The sequence below is a fragment of the Cajanus cajan genome, chromosome 2 (assembly GCF_000230855.2).
Source record: "Cajanus cajan strain Asha chromosome 2, NIPB_CcT2T_4, whole genome shotgun sequence".
NCBI lineage: Eukaryota > Viridiplantae > Streptophyta > Magnoliopsida > Fabales > Fabaceae > Cajanus > Cajanus cajan.
In genome coordinates, this window is record NC_138518.1 from 64,477,800 (window position 1) to 64,499,893 (window position 22,094).

The window sequence follows — 22,094 nt, forward strand, 5'->3', positions numbered from 1 at the left end:
TCAGAAACCTAACAAGATATTATCTACTGCACTAAGTAAACATAATTACTGTAGAACTTTACCCACTAATACAAGCAACCATAATTAATTATAGCAGTAAAAACTAAATGAAAAGTTTTACTGCATTAACACTCCTCCTTAAAACTTTTCTTAAGGACTCCCAACTTGCTTCTTAGCTTATTAAACTTAGCACTTGGAAGGGCCTTAGTGAGTATGTCTGCCAATTGCTCCTCGGACCTGCAATACATCAACTGAACATCTCCATTCTTCTCAGCTTCCCTTATAGCATGAGATTTGACATTGATATGCTTGGTTCTTCCATGTTGAATTGGATTTTTAGCAATTGAAATGGTTGACTTGTTATCACACCATAGCACAGTAGGTTCCATTTGCACATGACTCAAATCTGTCAAGACTTTCCTGACCCATATAGCTTGATTTGAGGCTGCTGCTGCAGCTACATATTCAGCCTCGGCAGAGGATTGAGCAACCACATCTTGCTTCTTAGAGTTCCATGAAAATACTCCACTACCAAGTGAAAAAACATATCCTGTTGTGCTCTTAGAGTCATCAATAGATCCAGCCCAATCACTATCAACAAAACCTTCAACCTTTCCATCACTTTTGCTATACCAAATGCCAAAGTCAGCAGTACCTTTCAAGTATCTCAACACTCTTTTGCCTACACCAAAGTGTGTTAAACTTGGTGAATGCATGAACCTTGAAAGTAAACTACTGCAGAACATCAAATCTGGTCTAGTTGCAGTCAAATAAAGAAGACTACCAACCAAACTTCTATATTGAGTCACATCTGCCTTTGCATCACCATCAGCCTTGGAGAGCTTTTCGTTGACAGCAAGTGGAGTTGAAACAGGATTACAATTCTCCAGTTTGAATTTTTTCAGCAAGTCATTTGCATACTTTTTCTGTGAAAGAAAAATTCCATCATCAAACTGATGCACTTCCATCCCCAAAAAATACCTCATCATTCCAAGATCTGTCATTTCAAAAAACTGCAACATGCTGTTTTTAAATTCTTCAATTTCATCAACATCATCACCTGTAATCAACAAATCATCAACATACAGAGAAACCACAATTTTCTTTCCATTGCCACAATCTTTCACATAAAGAGTAGGCTCATTTTGGCTCCTCCTGAAATCATTTTGCAGAAAATGAGAATCAATTCTGCTGTACCAAGCTCTTGGAGCTTGTTTCAGCCCATACAAGGCTTTATGAAGCCTATAAACTTTTTCTTCATGACCTGCAACAATAAAACCATCAGGCTGTTCAACATATATTTCTTCTTGCAATACTCCATTTAAAAAAGCAGATTTAACATCCAAGTGAAAGATTTTCCATCCATATTGAGCCGCTAATGCAACAATTAATCTAATTGTTTCATGCCTAGCAACCGGCGCAAATGTATCACCATAATCGACTCCAGCCATTTGAGAATACCCCTTCACAACAAGTCTTGCTTTGTGCTTGTGGATGGAACCATCCAGATTTAATTTTGTTCTATAAACCCATTTGACGCCAATCACATGTTTGTCCTTGGGCTTTGAAGTAAGTTCCCAAGTGCCATTTTTGTTAATCATGGCCAGCTCCTCCTTCATTGCATCTTTCCATTCTTCATGCATTGAAGCCTCTTCAAAACAAGAAGGCTCACTTACAACAAAATTGCATTTTTCATAAATTTCAGCCAAAGACTTGGATTTTAGCACAGGAGAATCAGATTCAGCAATCTGACTTTTATTCTCATTTGCAGCTTGCTCCTGGTCAAAATTGGTTGTCAACTGTTTTGTTTTTGTGCTCCTTTGAACTTCATTATTTTCCCAATTCCAGTATGCATTCTCATCAATTTGAATATCCCTGCTGATCACAATCTGTTTTGACCTCATATTGTACACCCGGTAACCTTTGGAGTTTGCAGCATAGCCTAAGAAAATCCCCATTTCAGCTTTGTCATCTAATTTGGATCTTTTTGCTGCTGCAACATGAGTATAACAAATAGATCCAAAAATCTTCAGGTATTTGGCAGTGGGCTTCACTCCATTCCAAGCTTCAATTGGTGTTTTCTCTTGAACAGCTCTTGTTGGCAGCCTATTCAAAAGATACACGGCTGTATAAACAGCTTCAGCCCAAAAACATTTTGGCAATTTCTTTTCAGCAATTAAACATCTTGCCATCTCCATAACTGTTCTATTTTTTCTCTCAGAAACTCCATTTTGTTCAGGAGTATAACTTACTGTCAATTGATGAACAATGCCCATATCTTCACAAAATGCATTAAACTCATTAGATGTATACTCCTTCCCATTGTCGGATCTCAACATTTTAATTTTGCAGCCACTTTGAGACTCCACCATGGCTCTAAACTTTTTAAAGACATCAAAAGTTTGAGCTTTGCTTGATAAAAAATACACCCATGTCATTCTTGTCAAATCATCAATAAACAGAAGAAAATATTTGCTTTGGCTAAGAGAAGGAACACTCATTGGACCACACAAATCAATGTGAATAAGCTCCAATTTTTCCTTTGCTCGTGTGACATTTGTTGATGAAAAAGACTTTCTATGCATTTTTCCCAATTGACAAGCATCACATAAATCATCAATAATACCCATCATAGGCATGTCTCTCGCCATATCATGAGTTTGCAAAAATTTCAAAGCACCCATATTAAAGTGACCATATCTTTTGTGCCATAAAACAGAATCATCATGTTTGGAAACAAGAGCTGATTCATTCACTTGATTCAAACTGATTGGAAAGCTATTATCACACATTTCAACCTTAATAACTTCAGAATCATTTGAATCCAATATGATACAACCATTGTTTTTAAATGAAAGAGAATATCCTCTCTTCATTAGTTGAGCAACACTTAGCAAATTCTGATCCAAATCAGGAATAAATAAAACATCATGAATAAATTTAGGACCTTTGCTAGTGTGAACAGAAACTGTACCTCTTCCTTCAGCTTGTACAATATCTCCATTTCCAAGCTTAACTTTGGTTTGGACAGCCCTATCCAAAGTAGTAAAAAGACTTGAGTCCCTCGCCATGTGGTTTGTGCACCCACTATCAACATACCATACATCATTTGAACCTGAACTACTTGTTTGAGCAGCCATAAACAAGTGTTCTTCATCTTGGAGTTGCTGATCGGTGAAGTTAACTTGATGTGCATGTTGTGGTTGAGATTGGTTCTGCCTGGATCTGCAGTACCTTTCTCTATGTCCCCACTTCTTGCAAATGTTACATTGGATTTGAGGCTTCCCCTTATACCAACAATCTTTTGACAAGTGATTTGTTCTTTTGCATGTAGAACAAGGAGGAAAATGATTGTTTGCTGCAGATTCACTACTCCCATCCATCTTCGTTTTCCCCTTTTGGTCACCAACTGCTTTATAATTTTGCTTCTTTTGATTTTTCTGACCAGCTTGCTTTCCCTTGTGTCTTGCTTGAAATGCACCTTCAGTTACATCATCCATTCTCATGGAGAATCTTTGCTCATGAGCTTGCAATTTACTGACCATTTCGGAAATGGTTAGTTTCTTAAGATCACATGACTCTTCAATGGCAGCAACTTTGGCTTCAAATTTTATAGGTAGACTGATCAACATTTTTTCGACTACCTTGTGGTCATGGACCACCTCTCCATACAATCTCATTTGGTTCACCAAGTGAGACAACTTTGAAGTGTACTCCTTGACTGATTCACTTTCCTTCATTTTCAGCATTTCAAACTCTCTTTTAAGAGTCAATAGTTTGATGGATCTCACCCGTTCATCACCGGCATACCTTTCGTTCAACTCGTCCCATATTTGTTTTGCTGTTTCCAAATGCATAATGCTTGTAAAAACATCATCTGTCAAAGCTGAATGTAAACATGAGACAACTTTTTCCTTCTTCAAAGTCTCCTCCTCATGTTGCTTCATTTGAGCTATTGTAGGATTAGCCCTCAATGGTGGAACTTCCTTATCTTGATCTACATACTCCCATAAGTCAAAAGACTTCAAACATGATCTCATTTTGACAATCCATATGTGATAGTTTTCCCCAGAAAATTGAGGAACAGCAAATACACCATTATTCCCCGAAGCCATTTTATCACTCACTCACAAGTGTTTAATCTCTCCTCTCAATTTTTTTCAGACCCACAGCCTATAAGAACAATGCTCTCGATACCACTGTTAAGACAAGCAATGGGCAGCGGAAGCATAAAACATAAAAAACCATACAAACCATGAAACAGAGAAGAGGAAAGGTTAGGGAACAGAGCAATTTCGTATTTGCTGAACAACCATACCATTCTGTTTGTTTTTCATTCATATATAAGGCAAATACATGAAAAATGACAGCCATACATAGAGCCCATAAATGCTGTCAGTAAAACACATGTTCCCATCATCATTAAGTGTGTAGATTTGCCTAAAATCAGAAACCTAACAAGATATTATCTACTGCACTAAGTAAACATAATTACTGCAGAACTTTACCCACTAATACAAGCAACCATAATTAATTATAGCAGTAAAAACTAAATGAAAAGTTTTACTGCATTAACAATTATAATAGAGTAGCTTGGAAGTGGTTGAAGACACTAATAGAAACCATTACAATTACTTCAAAATCCAAATCATTGAGAAGATGAACAGAATAACAATATAAGAGTGTGTAAAAACATAACAATATTGTGATTTGAGTTACTATTTATATAACTACCAAAGAAAGATAGGAGTATAATAGAAAAAAGTCATTATCCTATGTGGATAGTTAGAAGGTGCATCATGTCAAACGTGAGATGTTTAGTCTAAACGTGAATACATCAATGTAATTAATTAAGTCGGTCTAAGACATTTTTACACACGTGGAGATTAATTGTTGAAAAAAAAAAAGTGTATGCATTTAATTTTACAGTTTAAATTATTTATTGTAGTTCAAAATTAGTTTATACATTTAAAGATATTTATTTATTATAAATAATACTCGTGAAGGGGAGATAAACTCGAAGCAAGGAGTGTGCCTCGTAGGCTCCAACACATGCCTTTGCCCATTGGGTGTTGGCGATTGGCCAACCATCATGCATTGATCCCTTCAATACAACCTGCTCACTCCATTTCTCATTTTTGTCATTATTTATTCATTCAATAGTAATGTTAATGCACACTCTAGGTGTTAATTTGAACCATATTGCACCAATCATTCAACCCACAATTGAATTATTGGGGTTCATCTAATGCTGTTTAGTTTTGGTAGACTCTGAAAAGATCATAGGCACTATAGAATGTACATCGTTAACCCATTTCCAATATGTTTTTGACTAACTTTTCTTTTCAAGGTTCGCGCTATATATAGAGAAAAAGAAGAATTGATATGCATACTAGACAATGGTCTCCATTTATGTCAGAAACATTCTGCATTGGCCAGCTTTTTGCACAACTGAAATCAGTTTTAAAAAGGCCGAGGGAGCTTTACCTCATACGTAATAAAATCTGCTATGGTGCAATAAGTAACACGTGAGACTTAACTAATTAAAAAGAAAGAAATCAAATTCTTTTTTGTTTAGTTATCTCAAGAAATAATTGTGACCCTCTTCGATTCAGAATTAACTGCATAAAGGTTGCCAATTATGGCACAAACATTCTCCTTCGGCAAGCACTAAAGATTTGGTCACCTTTCTGGCTCGACCAAATCTGAAATGTTTAGCCATATCACGTGCATGACTTAAATAAGTGAGAAATTCCGTAGGTTATATGCTTTTAGTTTAAAAAGTATTTACACAACTTAAAATCAATAACTTACAAATCTGTGAAATTTGCTTGGAGTGGATGACTTGTCAATGTAATCTTGTTTGGGTTGCTTAAATAAGTAATAAGTTTTAAGCAATAAAAAAGCTATTTTTATGAGATAAGTGTTACAAGATGAGAGAATATTATTGTTTTATATATAGTGTTACATGGTAGAACTCACATATTAAAGTTAAGAACTTATTTGTATTTGAGTGAAATTTGAGTCAAAGTTCTTACAGTAACATGACATTATAAGACCCACAAATTTAAAATAAACAACTCACTTTAAGGGCTTCAAGTTATTGGCCAATCACAAAACCACACGTGAATGACACAATAATTTGTTGCACGTTCACTTGCGGGGCTTGCCAACGAAATGACCCCAGCAAACGACAACATAAACAATGCCAGAGGATATTGCAATTGCAACATTATTGATATCGAATTGGTTTGATTGACATTCCCAACTATGGTTTTGTTTTTTACACTGCGGAGGATCAATTCACCAACTTGACAGGGGCAGAGTTGTTACTCTGACAAAGTGCACCAAAGGAAAGGTAAATTAGTGCATTGACTCCTTAACCAGAAGTTGCATTCCGTAGGTTAAAATTGAAAAATCCCTGACTTAATTGAAGATCCATTCCAATAATGGATTTGACATTTGTCTCATTGCAATAATCATTCTGTGGGATCCATCTATCGTATGGTGGACCCTGAAAGATCAGATGCAATATAGACATGTTGAGCCAAATACATTCAAATTTCCTTTGAAGATTTTCACACTAAATCCAATGGTCTCTAGTTTCAATTATAACTTTTTCTAGGCTATAAGAATCTTAAAAGGACTATTTGCCACTTAAAAGGATTTACATTCATGATTTCCTTATTTTCATTCTTAAAGGAACAAAAAAAAAATCCTCTTATACATGAGCTACTTTAAGGATCGAATAATCTTGATGATGATATAAGCATACAAGAAAAATGTATGTTGTTTGAAAGTGATACTAATATTATTTAGCTACAAGCACAACCAAAAAATGTAGCAGCTCTGGTCTTCATTGAAGTTTCTTGAGTCTTTATTGCCTTGACCTCAGTCAAAACATTTCTAGTCCACTCTGCAAAATGGGTTTGATTATGTCCAATTCTACCATTCTTGTATGTAGACATGCATCTTCGATCATCTTCAGAGTATGGACAGTGATCCCCATTGGGGTCCCGCCAACTTCCTTGATGTTTCATTCCTGACCAGCTAGCTATCCAATGGTAAACATATTGGCCAACGCCAGCAAGTTTCAGCCAACCTTTGGGAAAAAATTCCATGACACTGCTGTTTCTTTCCATGAGAAACATGTTGGTTAATTGAGCACCATGTGGAGATATCAAAATATCTGTCAAACACATCAACTTCACCTGCATTCAACACATGGTTATGCAACTCATTTGGGAAAGTGATGTACATGTTCTTATACATCTAGTGATTAATATTCTGTCTTATGACTATGTGACTATTTTGTGGTACTTCGCTTGATAGATGTATATTTGGGAACATAAAAATAGAGGATAGCATGAGAAATTTATAGTGGATAAGTTATGGATCTCATTGTCTTCTGATGCAAAGTATGTACTCAAATTCAAACATATTTCTTTGTTCCCAATTGACTATTTACTCTTCATATAAAATTCTGCCAAGCACCAAAAAAAGCCAATTGCCTCTCTCTTTGGTAATATTTTATTTTTCTTGGTTCAAGTGCTTTTTATTAGGGAACATGAAAAAGAGACTGAGGATTTGAGTCCCTACATGTATACTGTTAATAAATAGATTAAGGAGATTAATAAGCATTTACCTGCTCGCAAAAGGTGAGATTATTGGAATGAGCTACCACAAACCGGCAACCTTCCATCTTAGCACACTCTTTCTGAAAGATTTCAGCCACAATTGTTTCATTCTTAAAAGACCTTGGCCCTTCCCTCAAAAACAAAGTCATCCCTATCATTGGTAATCCTCTATCATTGATTTCTACATCATCACTACCCTTTAAGCTCACATTACAATACATCCTAGCCTTGCACCTCATAAGATCATACACCTCCATCCTTCTTTCCCTTGACATGCGACCCTCATTGTGCCTCATAACCACAGCCTCCTCAAAGCACTGGCCCATCTTCATCAACTCCATCAAACCTTTCAACAATTTGTGGCCCATTAAACGTGGCCTCCATCAAGGTGCCAACCCACAGGCCCATCTTGAACCTGAGCTCACCCCAATGATACAAGACCCACCTTGAGGGCAACATGGAGCAATTGTTCATCTTATGCCACGCCACAAATGGGACCATAGAGGATAAACCATGCCACAAATTATCATAGTTGTAATGGTTGTACGACACAAAAGTTAAACCTCTCGTGAAGGTGGTGTTATAAGGCAAAGCCTGAGACCATGCCAAAGCATAGGAGTTCCAAGACCCGTCATGTGTGTCACGCCCTTTGAGACATAGAAGCCTACCATGCGATGATTCTGATGGGAATTGCTGGTATTGGACCTCACCATCTTCGTGTGTGTCGTACATGGAACTCATGAACCATGTGTGGCCTTCAAGGGGTGCACGAGCATAACGGAGATCCTTGAGTGGAAGAAACGTGACCGAAGAACGAAGCATGTGGACCATGGAATTGAGCTCGTTGGTGGTGTTGAAGATGGAACTTCTCCACGATGATGGTTGTGGTGGTGGAGTTTGAAGGAAGAATCGAGTGTGCAATGCAATGAAGAATGTGACACAAGTGATGAAGATGAAAATTGTGAAATGAACTCGATAGTGTTTGATTAGGATAAACCTTTGAGAGCTAAATCTGTTTATTTCATTACGTGCTTTGGTAGTCATGGTAATATAGGCTATGAAATGAAATATGTTAGCAATGGCACAAGAGAGGAAACTTATAAACACTTCGCACTTGAATCTCTTTCTCAAGTTCTTCGCTACTAAAAGAAGGGATTGAAACAAGGTAAGGCCAATTGATTAACCATAGGAGGTTGTAAGTTGTAACCTTTATATATAAAACAACCCAAAAAACATGTTATTCGGCCTAATTGATGAATGATGACATGTGATATAGAATAACAATTTATATATATAACATTTTTTTTTCCTAATTTTCTCCATTGTATTTCACACTTTTTTTTTTCTTTTTTAGTTTTAATTTTTGTTGAACAAATAATGACATTATTGGACGTACTTAATCTACTTTTGGAGAAGACACATGGGTTTTTAAGAACAGAGGGAGTAATATCTTGTTCTAAAGTTATATACTGCGTAATGTATTGATACACCCTATCGTCCTGTCTTATGTTACATTCATATTTAATATGTTAGTCTTGCCGAAGATCCTGCACATTATATGGTGGATAACCTTGAAACTTTATGAGCATTCAGTTGGGCTCATGAAACCAATGTGGTTTCCTAGTAAATGAAAGAGTTTTTATGAAATTCAAGGTTGCATTTATGGCATGAATGGAGATACTATTCATACAAACAAGCTATATAGACTAAAAAAAATGTTTCGAAATTCTTCTGATATATGCGATGAGTGACTCGCAAGCACTCGAGTAGAATTTCCTTAAGGGGTGGGAAATGAGTGGAAGAAATAAGGGTGAGCAAAACTTGATTTCCTTAAGAGATGTGATATACATGATAGAAAATTAAGGGTAAAAAAAAAAGGAGATGAGACAAAAACACAATCAATCATTTAGATGCCACACTTGAGTCCAATCCAATTTGCTTTAGTTAAGTGTTGGGACACTCGGTTTTTCAGGAACATATAAAACTTCGTTCACTATACAACAAGTTTCTCATGCTCTAATGTAAAAATTACTAAGCCAGACAAAAAGAGGCTATAGTTCATTCTTCATAAGTTAGGCCAATAAATATGGATTACGGAACAACTTATCATAACATCATCTAACAACTACACAATTTAACATTTATCATAATGTATACAACTTTTACATTTTCTCAAGATGTAATGGTCGTAATTATTCCCATGCAAACGTAATATGCTTATTTAATTAAAATATAAAATGGCTTACAATAAGTAGAACCATAACATGTAATTTTTGTTGTTTTATTTTATATTTAGTGCATTGTAAATATAAAACAGAGCAAGACCCATAAAAAAGAAAGTGATATATTTTGATTTTATTAAAATGGTAAAATTAATCGCATATGGTAAATGCTACGCAAGAAGTTGAATTTGTCTAGTTTGTGAATGTGAAATCAAATGATGGTGTCCTTCTCATCTGATTCATCGTAGAAAACCAAAATCCCTTGTTGGCTAGCTTATTGTACTTTACAAAACATTTGTCCCAAACTTAAACTTTTGAACCTATCACTTGATATGATTCAAATTCAGATTTTAACTTTGTCTAGCACAGATTTCCCATCAAGCCGGTTGCTTCGCTGAAGTTGCATGTAGTCTCTATGTTTCATCCCAACGTACGCTGCTGGATTTCTTTCATCGTCTAGCAACTCTTTAGCTGGTTCAACCACAGTGTCCAAGGATGGTGCAATTACTATTGCCAGGGACATTCTCGTAGCTTTGTTGCTCACAACTGCTCGATGTAATACACTCTTGTACTTGCCATTGCTCACAACCTATTGCAAAAACAAAAGGGTAAAAGCTCGCATAATCAAAATCACTGTTAGCTATAAAATAAACAAAATAAAATGAGAAAAAAGAGACTAAGTACATTTTTGGTTCCATATCCATTATCTACGTTTTAAGAATCGCATCAAAACTGATGCAAAAATAACTAATTGTTACTTCTACTTATCCATGTGAACACCTTGCCTAAAGAGTTTCCAAAACATGTTTTATGTCATCCAATCACAAATTTACTATGCATGATGTATGGCGAGTTTATTAACTTTTATAAGAATTAACTTCAATTAAAGTTATATCAATAATGATATTTTATTGATTGACTATGTAAATTACACCGATAATGTATGATCATTAAATTCAGTGATTAGGGTTTGTTTATGTGCATGTACCTCAAGGTGATCAGATACAAAGAGTAAGAAACAGTTTGGAGTAGAAGTGACGTTGATCCACTTGCCATTGTGAAGCACTTGAAGGCCACTAACCCCGTTCTGCATGAGGATGTTCAAGAGGCCGTGATCAGAATGTGGGGGTATTCCCATTGCAAGCTCAGGTTGTGGACAAGGTGGATATAGATTTGCTGCTATCATTTGCAAACCATAATCTAGGTTCATTGTATTCTCTATGTAATTGGCTTCCAATCCCAAGTTTTCTGATATTCCTTTCAGCAGTTCCTTTCCCACTTTCCAGGTTCTTCTACAGTACTCTGCTGCTGCCTCCCTTCAACAACAAAACATGTTAAATTTTGCATACAGAATATGAATATCTTGTCCTGATGTAATACAGTTGTGCTTAGTAGTATAGCACACTTTCTCCATGCCTTCAACCAAAAATCATTAGTTAGTCCAAGTGTTCATATTCTCAACCAATCACACATTCAAGTTTTTTAAATTACAAAAGAAGTGAATTATATTCGATTATATGTCAAAGTAAAGACTAGTTAGGTATCATTTGGTCCAAGAATACATGTTAGTGACTACCTATTATTTTAATTATATCTATAATATTTTAACTAGATCTCCGACGGGCCTTAATTTTTAGCTACAAGAGGAAGAGAATGAGGTAAAACCTGAAGCCTAGTGGTTTATCAGGTGAGTGAAACTCTGGATGCACCACGATTTTAAGGAAATCCCTCCAGAACAAGACTTTGTCCATTGAAACATTGGAGCTTGTGCCATACCTTATAGGGTCCATCACATCCTTACTTGCATACTCTTGCTTCTCCTCCTCTCTAAGATTGAAGAAAGCAAAAACTTGATCAACCATTTTCTCCATGACGCTCTTTGCCACTGAGTGATTGATGAGCATGAAGAACCCCCACTCCTCACAAGCCCTGCCCAAGTCATGGATGGTCTTGGCACGTTCATGAGGTGTGCCAAGAACCAAGAGGGAATAGTCAATGATGGGGATTGGATCATCTTTATCTGGCTCTGATACTATTTCATGATCTTCTTCATCTGAGTTGGTGGTGAAGATGTATGAGGGTGGGAGGGAAGTGAGTTCTGGTGATTCGGTGAGTGATTTCACGCTTGTGAAACTCGTTTTGTTGTTGGATTGTACTTGGCTATGTTCATGAGGAGCGGTTGAAGCCATATTAGAGGAATTTGATAATAATGAAGAGAGGGTGAAGTGACCAACAAGTTGAAGTGAACCAATGAGGCTTCTTTCTTATGTGTTATTTTCTTCACTCGGTTCATGCTTATCTCAAAGACTGAAACGTGTCCAACATTAAGTTAGCCACTGTTCATCTGTGCATTTGTTGCATAACTATCACGTACGTCACAAGTTAGACTGCATGGAACTTAGAAGAGGCTAAAGAGGACAAGTTGGTTTATAAAAAACAGATATAAAAGTGGAAAGTGAAATGAACTATGTATAATTTTTAACAGTTAAAGGGTAAATATGTCAAACTTGATTAGATGTATAGATAAAAATTGATATTGTTATATTTATTTTACCATATTAAACAATATTTTTTTTTTTATAAAAAGACATATTTTGGCCCTCTATTTTATTTAATAAATTATACTTTAATTTCTTTAAGGTTGGTTCTGCTTTTGATTGTTGAATTGACCGGGTAGAATGAAAATATATTATTGATATATGAAAAGTTAGGAGAAAAATAAAATAAAATTGAAGGATCTAACCGGCACTCCATCTGTTTCATTTTATTCAACATTTTAGTATTTTTTATATGCTTTAATTTAGTTGTCGTTTTACGATGTGAATATAATATTAAATGTTTTTTTAATAATTATTAAATTTTTTTAATTATAAGTAGAATCCAAAAGATTAAAGTGAATATTGAAAATTTACGTAATTTATTTTAAGAAATCAGACATACTAATCATATTTCTTGTCAAAGTTTTGAACGTGAAATAAAATGGAACAGAAAAGTATTAACTATTATTATTTACATAAAAGAATAAAAATACCTATGAAAAATCAGGATAATGATATTTTAATCTTTAAAAAGTATATATTAGATTCCATTATCGTCGAAGAATGAAACAATTGCGAAGTACATGTAGAGAGAAAGCAACTGATTATTAAACAGCTAAGTATATGTATTTTTTGAAAAGAAAATATATCATTGATACCTTGACATAATATAATTTATTGAAAAGTATAAGTCACAAATAAAATAACATAATTTCTCAAGGGTTGAGCAATTTCCCCATTATCTGGAAGTTGTTCGACGAAATGTCCAAATGGAAGATTTTATGTTGAATAGCGAATGGGGATAAGAATCTGACGTGTGTTCAACGGTACCTACGAAATTTAGTCGCAATAAACCAGATTTTTAATAAGAATAGTGCCAGAATTACTGTTGCAAATACTGAAATATGCATATTCTGGATCCATAATTTGTTTTGGTTTCAAGATGGTTTCTTTTGTTCTAACTTTAAGACAAGCTACGTCCATCAGACCCAGAGGGTGCTTATCCTACTTCTGTTTACTGGTGTTGGCTTGTAGCTTTATACATGACCAATTGTTATAATTCATTTCTTCAAGAGCTCTTAAAAAATGTTGCAATGTGACAAATTATTGGAATCACGTATGTGCAACTTTCAAGCCCAGGGACAACATTTTAGTAACGAGCTAGGGCTGTGAATTTGAATTTCTGAAATCTTCTTCATAATGAAATCTATATTTTCACATGCAAAATTAAGTAGAGAACATCGAATGCAAAAGATTAAAAATAGGTAGCACATACATGGTACATGCAAAGGGGTGATTGCCTAAGTCTGATGGCCAAAATCTTTATTTTATATTCTAATTATCAAGAAAGAGGAACACTTGATCAGTTTTGCTTTTGCCTCCCCTCCAACAAATATTACATCACAGTGCCAAGGTCTGTAAGCAAACTCAGTTGGAAACCTTGAGGTACATTCAAAAAACCAAACTGAAAAAGCCTCATTTGATTTTTAGTTGAATACCATTTGTAAACTGAGTGCGTATTTGGATTTTCATCCACAAACCTCAAACGTGAATAAGTAACTATTTGTTACTTTTGGTGCTAAAAAATTGTTAAAACATGGATCACCAACACGAATCCAAACACATACTGAATTTTGCCCTAATTTTATCTGGAAACTCCTATTGAAATGGAAAGAAAGGGAATGTTGTTTTTCAAATTCAGTTTGCAAAATGCAGTTCAACTTTAGTTACAAATTTTAATCCAAACATGAACAGAGTCTTAAAGACCTCCAAAATCTTAATATTGCGGATAACTGGGCAAAAGCAGAGACATATGAAACCATGATATTGCAGCCATAAATGCAGTTATGACCTCAATTTAAAACCTATTGCAAATATATCATAAACAACCAAATTCCAAAAGGAATCTGCATTCTGTTTGCTGGTTTAGTTTTCGTTATTAAATAATTTGTACTTCAGCATCAGATAAGTCTACCTGACAACATGGAACAATCAAAAGCTTTTTAGAGCAACACCGTTCCGGGACAACAATCATTTTTTCTTTCAACATCCAAGTTATCTTCCGGGGAAAGGAATCTTGTCCAAGTCTAATAAGAGACTCTTTGAATATAAATTATTAGAAGTGTTTTTGATAATTTCTCAACCGAAAATAAAGAATATTTTCTGATAAATAAGTTCTAAAACTATCTTCTAAACTTGTATCCAATTAGAGTGTGTTATAGTCGATAAAATTTTCCACAATATTTCCTATGGATAATTCCAAATTGAGCAGCAGCATCCGTTATGTTTTTTCTCTCGCCTTTTCTGCTTCTGTTTATCGATTATGCAAACAATATTTCATATGCTATTATACATAAATCGACTAAATTGACATGCCCTGAATTTAACATCAGCACGATGCATCACGTTGGATGCGAAAAAGGTGTACATAAATTCGAAGTTCAAAGGTTGCCACTAAAAATCCAGAACATACATGACATGTGGTACGATATGAGGCAACCATGGCAATTGGCAAGGAATGATAACAACCTTCAATTCATTTCATTCAAGACCTTTTGCTTTGCATTGCTACCATACATTTGATCATGGCATGACCTATTTGACTATTTCACTCACACACATACCCTTCAAAGTTGGAACCCTCACCTTGTTGAGAGTTAAAAACAAACACACTCTAGTTTGCAGGAACTTACCTGAGCCAAGAGAACCAAACCAACTAATCAGAAGCTTCTCAAAGGAGCATTTGCATTTGGATTTGTCTTTCTCTGACTGCGACCATACCATGATACCAAGTGTTTAGCATTGAAGGATCGTGACCTCTTCACCGAACTAGTGGAAGAAGAACCACAACCACCTTTTGCAACCCTCTTTGAGTTATTCCCATGAGATTCCCCTGAAGTAACAGTTGCAAGAGCAAGGTTGATCTTAGCAGCAGAAGAAGAATCCAGAGACACCGATCTTCTTGGCTGCACAGTTACAACCTCACTAGTTTCAAGCACTTGAGCTTCTTCCACTCCCTCTTGTTCCTCATTCCTCAACAAATCAGCACTATTTTCAGTACTTTCCGAAACCTCTATCTCCTCCACAAAAGAAGTGGAAGCAAAGGCACTAGGGTCCATGGAGGGAACCCTTGTGGGGTCAGTAACAATGGGTGCACGACACATGGGGCAATTGGTGTGCGAAGTGAGCCACGTGTCAATGCAAGGCAAGTGAAAAGCGTGGTTGCACTTTGGCAAAAGCCTGAGACTTTCATCCTCTTGAAACTCGCTCAAGCAAACGGCACACTCGGTGCCTTCGATCAAGCCTTCGTCTTTCTTGTACTTGCAAACGGTGATGGCAGAGATTAGTGATTGGTGGAGACCGGTGGTGCGGATGTACCATATGGGGTGGTCAACGTGTTGCTGTTCTTCGTCAAACAAGTCTTGTTCTTCTTCCTGTTGTGGTTGTGGTTGTGATGAGGTTGTTGTACTTGTCCTCCTTGATCTAAAGAACTTAACGTAGATGGCGTAGCAGCAAAGGACGATGAAAGCGGTGGCTACAAAGGAAAAGATGATGATCAAGTAGGTGGGGGTTTTGGCTTTGGTGTGTATAGGTGGAGGTTGGGGCAGTTCATCATCATATGGAGGGGATAAAGGTGGAGCACAGAGACATGATGATTTCTCTTGCTCAGTAGGGGTACATGTTATTCCACACTTTACAAATGATAACAACTTTCTGTAGTGAAGCCCCATGTTAGAGAGAAAGCTTCAAAGAAACATGGGAATGGAAGAGGAAGAGGAAGAGGAAGAGGATGAGGTTGGAGGAATGGTGGGTTAGGTGAGTTTTGGTTGCAAGTTGCAACTTTGACTTTGGACTAATGCAATGCAAGAGGAAGAAATTTATGTTCTGTTTCTGTTTCTGTTTCCACGCGTTTTATGTTATGACTTTTATGTTTGGTTTGTCATGCATTTCATTTTCATGGTGGCTCATGTCGGTGTACTTGGGCTCACTTTCCTCTGGCCCAGCCCAACCTACTAACAAAAAGTTTGGAACAGATCATATAAAGAAATCGAAAATGTATGTCAGAATGCTAAAAAAAAAAAAAAAAAAAAAGGCCAAATGCACCGAAAGTTCTTAAAGGTATTATCAACAGTTTTTTTTTTAATTTAAATATAATCTTAGTCATCAAATTTAAAGTAAATTTATTTTTTATCTTTTAAATTTAAAATTATTATTTATAATTTTATAATTTTTAAAATATTATTTTAATATTTTATATTATACGTGAAAGTAACATATTGATATAATTATACAATATTAGTTGAATTAAATGTGATGTTTTTTTATTAATAAAATTAATGATATGTAAATTTTTAACAATAATATCTAATAAATTATTTAACAAAATTTGAATATAAATATTAAATAAATTTTTTTAAAATTATATAAATTAAAATAATTAATTTTAAGTTAAAAAATTTAAAATAAATTTATCTTAAATTTGAGTGATTAAATATATATATATATATATATATTTATTTATTTTATTTTTTTTAATATTATTGCGGGTTGTATAGAGTTTATCTTACCTAACACTGAACCCAAGGGAGTGTTTTTTCGTATTTTTTTCAAGATAGAGACTTTAGGAAGAAACTTTAGTAGTTTGGTTACCTTCTCCCATTTAAGATACCCAAGTTATATGGCTATACTTTAGTCTTGTGTCTATTTACCTGCAAGTTTTATAGAGGGGTTAGACTGATCTCTCACTCTCTTTTTTTTTTTTTTTTCTTTTGACGAGTGGTTATACTTAATAGCACTCTCATAACATTGCCAAAATAGAGTTTCAAGTGTCGTTATCATATAATCTTGTAACAAGTTGAACTTGCGAACTTGTGAACAAGATCCTGAGAGAGAGAGAGAGAGAGAAATCATCTTTTATTCTTTATTATATTGTTGTTATAGAAAACAACGAGAGATAACTTGGTGTAGTTGTTAACTTAAAATGACCATGCTAAGCCAACCAAGCTACAGATTGATTGTAGACTAGTTGGAAGAAGTCAGAGTCTTTTGTTTGGGGAAAAAGAAAACAAGGATAATTTAATATAATTGGTACGAATTGTAAATGTCTTGTTTTTAAGCATTAGGATTCAATTTTCATATAAATACCATGTTGTTGAGCATTAGGTATTCAATTTTCATATTTATACGTAAAATATATTTATCGAAAGAGATTGTTACCAAGACACTTTCAATATTTCAAGAAATTAATTCTTAATTGAGAATATGTTGAGTTAAAAAAAAGTATAGATAATAACTATTTTTTACAAATATTTCGTTAATATCATTTAACAATGTTGAAAAAGATCTACAAATAAAGATCAAATAGGGGATTTCTAAAGACTCAAATGCTCAAGCAAATTACATGTCCAACAAAATATATGAATATGGATCAAGATACTTGAGTTATCCTTGATATGTTTATATAGATATGAATATGGATGAACATACTTGAGTTATCCTTGATATGTTTATATAGGAAGAGAGAGTAGATTGCAAGGGAGTAACTCATTTTGGTTAAGATATGATTTGACCAACTTATGATGGTTAGTTTGATTGGAGTATCACTTGTGAAAATTGTGTAACTAGTCATTATGATTGTCGATAGATCATATTTAATAATACGTTGTAGTTGAGAAATTTATCTTCATAATGTATGATGTGATTTAAAAAATTGTCAAATCTAATAATTACTAGCAATATTTATTGACTAAAATTCATCCATGAATTACAAGTGTGATAAATTGAAGATGTTTAATAAAGTTATTCACAAATGTTAGAACAAGAGATGCACAATTTAAGGATCAATTTAATGTTATTGGTGCTAATGTTTTTAAAATGAAATTGGTTATTCAACCAATCAAAGTATCAATTTAAGGATCAATATTTTAATAATGGTTGAATTTTGATTGAATAATATTAATAAAGTAATTATAGTAGTACTACTACCTCTAATAATAATAATAATATAAAAAGAACATAAAATTATAACTTTATAATACTAAAAACTAAAATTAAAACATAATTTTATCAATTTTTAACATTTAAAGTATGCTTAAATATCCTTTTGGTTTCTAATTTTTTTTTTTTGGGTTTTGGTCCCTAATTTTTTTTTGCTTAACTTTTTCCTTGTAATTTTTATTTTTGTTTTTAGTTTTTGTTGTGATTTTTTTTCTCATTATTTTGGATATGTAAAGTATTAAATGATTTAAATTCACTTGAAAAAAGAGGACTCAAATATGTTTTAGTCTCTCAAATTTAAGATAAATTTATTTTTAGTTTCTCAAAATTAAAAATAGTCTTTTTACTCCATGTAATTTCAAAAAATCTTGTTTTAATTCTTATACTCAAATTTTGTTATGAAAGTTATTAAATATTGTGACACAAAATCTACCTATTAGTGTCTTCGCTAATAAAAATATCATATTAAATTATCCTACATAATTATTTCAATATATCATTTTTAAACATGTTATTCACGACTTGAGGATTAAAATAAAGTTTTCAAAAATTACAGAAATTAAAAATAATAATTTTAAATTTAAAAGATAAAAATAAATTAATCTTAAATTTAAGAGATTAAAAATATATTTAAATAATTTTTTAATAGTTGATTGATGCTTAAAGTTAATAAGCTGTTTCGCAATCCAGCAATTAAAAGCTTACAAATTAATTTATTAAATTATTAGTACCCGATAAAAACTAGTTGTTCAAAAGTTAATAAAACTAGTTATTCGACTAAAAAAGATGAATAAAATATTGATTAAGAAAAAAGAATTTCAGCACATTTTTTCCCTATAGTATATTTACTTCTTCTTTTTTCTATATTTTAAAATTTCAAACCGATTTGCTTGTATCACAAAGCAATTTCTTTTTTCGTCATAGTCACAATATTGTTTCGAAAATTTTGTTGAAGCATTCTCAAAGCAAGCCTTGTTTCATTTCTTAAACTAGTTTGCCTGGGCCTAAACCATTAGTTCATGCTCATGTGGCAATTACTTTCTGCACCCTTCCAATAATCTCATGCACCCATCATATTTTTTTTAAAAAATAAATTATCTTTCACTTCTCTTTATTAGAAGTTTCATCCTTCACTTATGGGCAGGTGGAGAGAGAAATTCCTCTTATAGCAATGTTTTTTGTTGCATATTTATGGAAGGAGAAGATCTAGATAACCAAAAGAGTGGCCAAAGAAAAGGGCAATTTTCAGTTACTTAGAGAAAAGGGAGAATAAAATATTACACTTTACCTTGAAAGACATGAGGTTCATCTAACTTGCAAGGAACACACATGACACATAACACTTAGTCACTTAACGTACGCTTCCCTTGTTTAGGCCACATCTTTGCTTGAAGTAACCAAATTCACTTTCAAAATATTAGTTTTTTTAGCCTGCAAGACTAACCAATCCCACATGTATATACCATAGCAAAAGCCAGGCATGCAACTCCACAATTGAATTGGCAACAAGTACCTCTACCAAGTATTGATCATCTTCTGAAATTCTTTCAATATGTCAACTAGAGGCCCATCATGGATAACTCTGAAATTCAGAGGTGTTCTTGAAGTGGTTCGTGCCACCAAATTTCAATCAAACTATGTTGCATCACTACAGAGAAATAGACCAATTGTGTCAGCTGCTAGAACTGAAACAAGTTATTGGATGCATCCTGGCCAGCATTTGTACAGCACCAATAGCATCACAAGAACTAATCCAAAAGGGTAACTCCTTACAACCTTTATTTTGCTTTTATCTTCAACCAATTCTAATCTAATTGCTGAATTTTGTTTGATTTTTACTTGTAGAATAAAGGATGTGAAGGTTCAACCTGAAGCTCCTCCACCTGCACCTGCTTCTAAATTCTTCACATTCTCTAAATGGTAAGAGCTGGCATCCCTTGCTACTGATATTGATTAGAGGTTCCAGCCTCTCATTTACTGATTTGGGTAAACATAAACCAAACAAATCATTTGAGAGACAAAATAAATTGGCTATATCAAAGTAACTAACTCATTGATCCTCATTTAATTGAAAAATCACCTAAAATTAAGAGAGGATTGTGAATACTAACCAAAAATGGAAATGATAATTGTGCAAAAACTTGTAACGAATGTTATGAACATGCAGGCTAAGATGGGTTTTGGGCATGGTACTTTCTCTCCTGCTACCTTTCTGGAAACCTTACTGGAAACAACTACAGATAATGGAAGGTATATCTTATACGCATAGAATATTTGGTATAGTTTAATTTCTATGCATCGATTACGTAACTAAATTAACATCGTAAATCAATTAAAGATTATATTAGGTATGAATTTTAAAATAATTATTCTAAAAGTCAATAAATTTATTATGTACATAAAATTTCACATTATCAATATATAAGATGTGTTTGAGAAAGATTTTTAATAAAAGTTATTTTTATGAAACAAAAGAATTGAAACTTATAATTATTTTTTAAAAGCTTTTTTTTCCCTATTTTTAAGTCGATATACTATGTAAAAATTGATTTTTGTATTCAAACAAAATTAAACATCTTAAATTTTTTATCATAAAACTTAAACAAAATTTTATTTTAATTATAATTAATTATTAAAATAATTTAATTTTACAACTTTCCTAAACACAATTGTTAATGTTGTTCTTTAATTAAAATTTGAAATTTTATTTCAATAATATGCATTAATATTTAATTAAATATCTTATTATACGTATTATTGAGATAAAATTTACCAAAAAATCTGCAACATCTATTATAGCAGATACAAGTTTTATCCTAATATTTATTGATGCTTAATAAACAACCTAATTTCTTAAATTTTCCAAATTAACTGAGAATAACCTTGTTTGTTAACTGGGGGACAAAATGTGGATTCAGAAGAGGCAGAGGTTGTGGTTGAAGAGGTTGAGGAGGTGGCAAAAGTGGTAGAAAAAGTGGCAACGGTAGCAGAGAAGGTATCTGAAGATGTAGCAGAGATGCTTCCTAAGGATGGAAAACTAAGAAAAACAGCTTTAATGGTAGAACATGCATCAGAACAGGCTCTTCATGATGCTCACCTAACTCAAGAATTTGTACACAAAGTATGAAAGTAACTACCATATTATTACCATTCACCACTACTAATATTTCATCCAAGCTTTTAGAGTAACTTGGTTATTCCAACACATGCAGGTTGAAGACCTCAAGAATAACCTGGATGATCTAGAAGCCTTTGTAGAACCCGTAATTGACAAGATTGCAAAGATATAACCTCAGAATAATTCATGCAAAAATTAAATTACTTCTCTTGTATGTTTTTGTTTTTGTTTGTATTACTATACAGCAAATCTCTGCATATTTTTATTTATTTATTAATTTGTATTATTTGACACTTGAGCTATTTGTTAATCTCTTCTTGTTAGAGATAGATCAAATTTGTAAAAGTTTATAAAATTAAAGTTAATGGTTCACTTTATCATTGTAAAGATTAAAGTATTTTTTTTTTCATTACTAAAGAGTAAAGACCATTTCCATCGGATACAGGTCTAATTTCTCTCAAGATTTACTAGACATCCAATAGCTGAACACTTCTTTCCAAATTTTGAATACAATACACCTCTAAAATAATTAAATTATACAGTTCTTTTCATTTATTTTAAAAACTGCACTTCCTTTTCCTAA

The 22,094-nt window shown here is 33.5% G+C and overlaps 3 protein-coding genes and 1 pseudogene across 4 annotated transcripts; 1 reads left to right on the forward strand and 3 right to left on the reverse strand.

Moving 5' to 3' along the window:
* Positions 1–6,666: 6,666 nt before the first annotated feature.
* Positions 6,667–9,828, reverse strand: LOC109804702 (uncharacterized; annotated as a pseudogene). Its single transcript, XR_014431655.1, has 2 exons — positions 7,646–9,828; positions 6,667–7,211 (listed from the first exon to the last, which is right to left on the reverse strand). The product of XR_014431655.1 is annotated as an uncharacterized LOC109804702 (transcript).
* A 137-nt stretch (positions 9,829–9,965) lies between these two features.
* LOC109805033 (2-oxoglutarate-dependent dioxygenase 19) lies at positions 9,966–15,227 on the reverse strand. The gene is made up of 4 exons (XM_020366966.3): positions 15,090–15,227; positions 11,525–12,166; positions 10,848–11,175; positions 9,966–10,448 (listed from the first exon to the last, which is right to left on the reverse strand). The coding sequence occupies exons 2-4, from the start codon at positions 12,046–12,048 to the stop codon at positions 10,203–10,205; spliced, it is 1,098 nt and encodes a 365-aa protein (XP_020222555.1). The 5' UTR covers positions 12,049–12,166; positions 15,090–15,227; the 3' UTR covers positions 9,966–10,202.
* On the reverse strand, positions 14,744–16,289 carry LOC109805255 (uncharacterized). The gene has a single exon (XM_020367275.3). It carries the CDS (start codon positions 16,125–16,127, stop codon positions 15,117–15,119), a length of 1,011 nt encoding a protein of 336 aa, XP_020222864.1. The 5' UTR covers positions 16,128–16,289; the 3' UTR covers positions 14,744–15,116.
* Positions 16,290–19,724: 3,435 nt separating this feature from the next.
* On the forward strand, positions 19,725–21,888 carry LOC109805285 (uncharacterized). The gene is made up of 5 exons (XM_020367313.3): positions 19,725–20,154; positions 20,239–20,313; positions 20,561–20,643; positions 21,312–21,514; positions 21,606–21,888. Exons 1-5 carry the CDS (start codon positions 19,946–19,948, stop codon positions 21,681–21,683), a joined length of 648 nt encoding a protein of 215 aa, XP_020222902.1. The 5' UTR covers positions 19,725–19,945; the 3' UTR covers positions 21,684–21,888.
* The last annotated feature ends 206 nt before the right edge of the window (positions 21,889–22,094 follow it).

Bases quoted from the DNA above. Each gene is read 5' to 3' on its own strand.
- LOC109805033 (XM_020366966.3), bottom strand. From the start codon at position 12,048: ATGGCTTCAACCGCTCCTCATGAACATAGCCAAGTACAATCCAACAAC. The intron at 11,176-11,524 runs GTTTTACCTCAT...TTGTTGTTGAAG, and splicing joins GATAAACCACTAGGCTTCAG to GGAGGCAGCAGCAGAGTACT. The intron at 10,449-10,847 runs GTACATGCACAT...TTTTTGCAATAG, and splicing joins TTGTATCTGATCACCTTGAG to GTTGTGAGCAATGGCAAGTA.
- LOC109805255 (XM_020367275.3), bottom strand. From the start codon at position 16,127: ATGGGGCTTCACTACAGAAAGTTGTTATCATTTGTAAAGTGTGGAATA.
- LOC109805285 (XM_020367313.3), top strand. From the start codon at position 19,946: ATGTCAACTAGAGGCCCATCATGGATAACTCTGAAATTCAGAGGTGTT. The intron at 20,155-20,238 runs GTAACTCCTTAC...TTTTACTTGTAG, and splicing joins ACAAGAACTAATCCAAAAGG to AATAAAGGATGTGAAGGTTC. The intron at 20,644-21,311 runs GTATATCTTATA...ATGTGGATTCAG, and splicing joins ACAACTACAGATAATGGAAG to AAGAGGCAGAGGTTGTGGTT.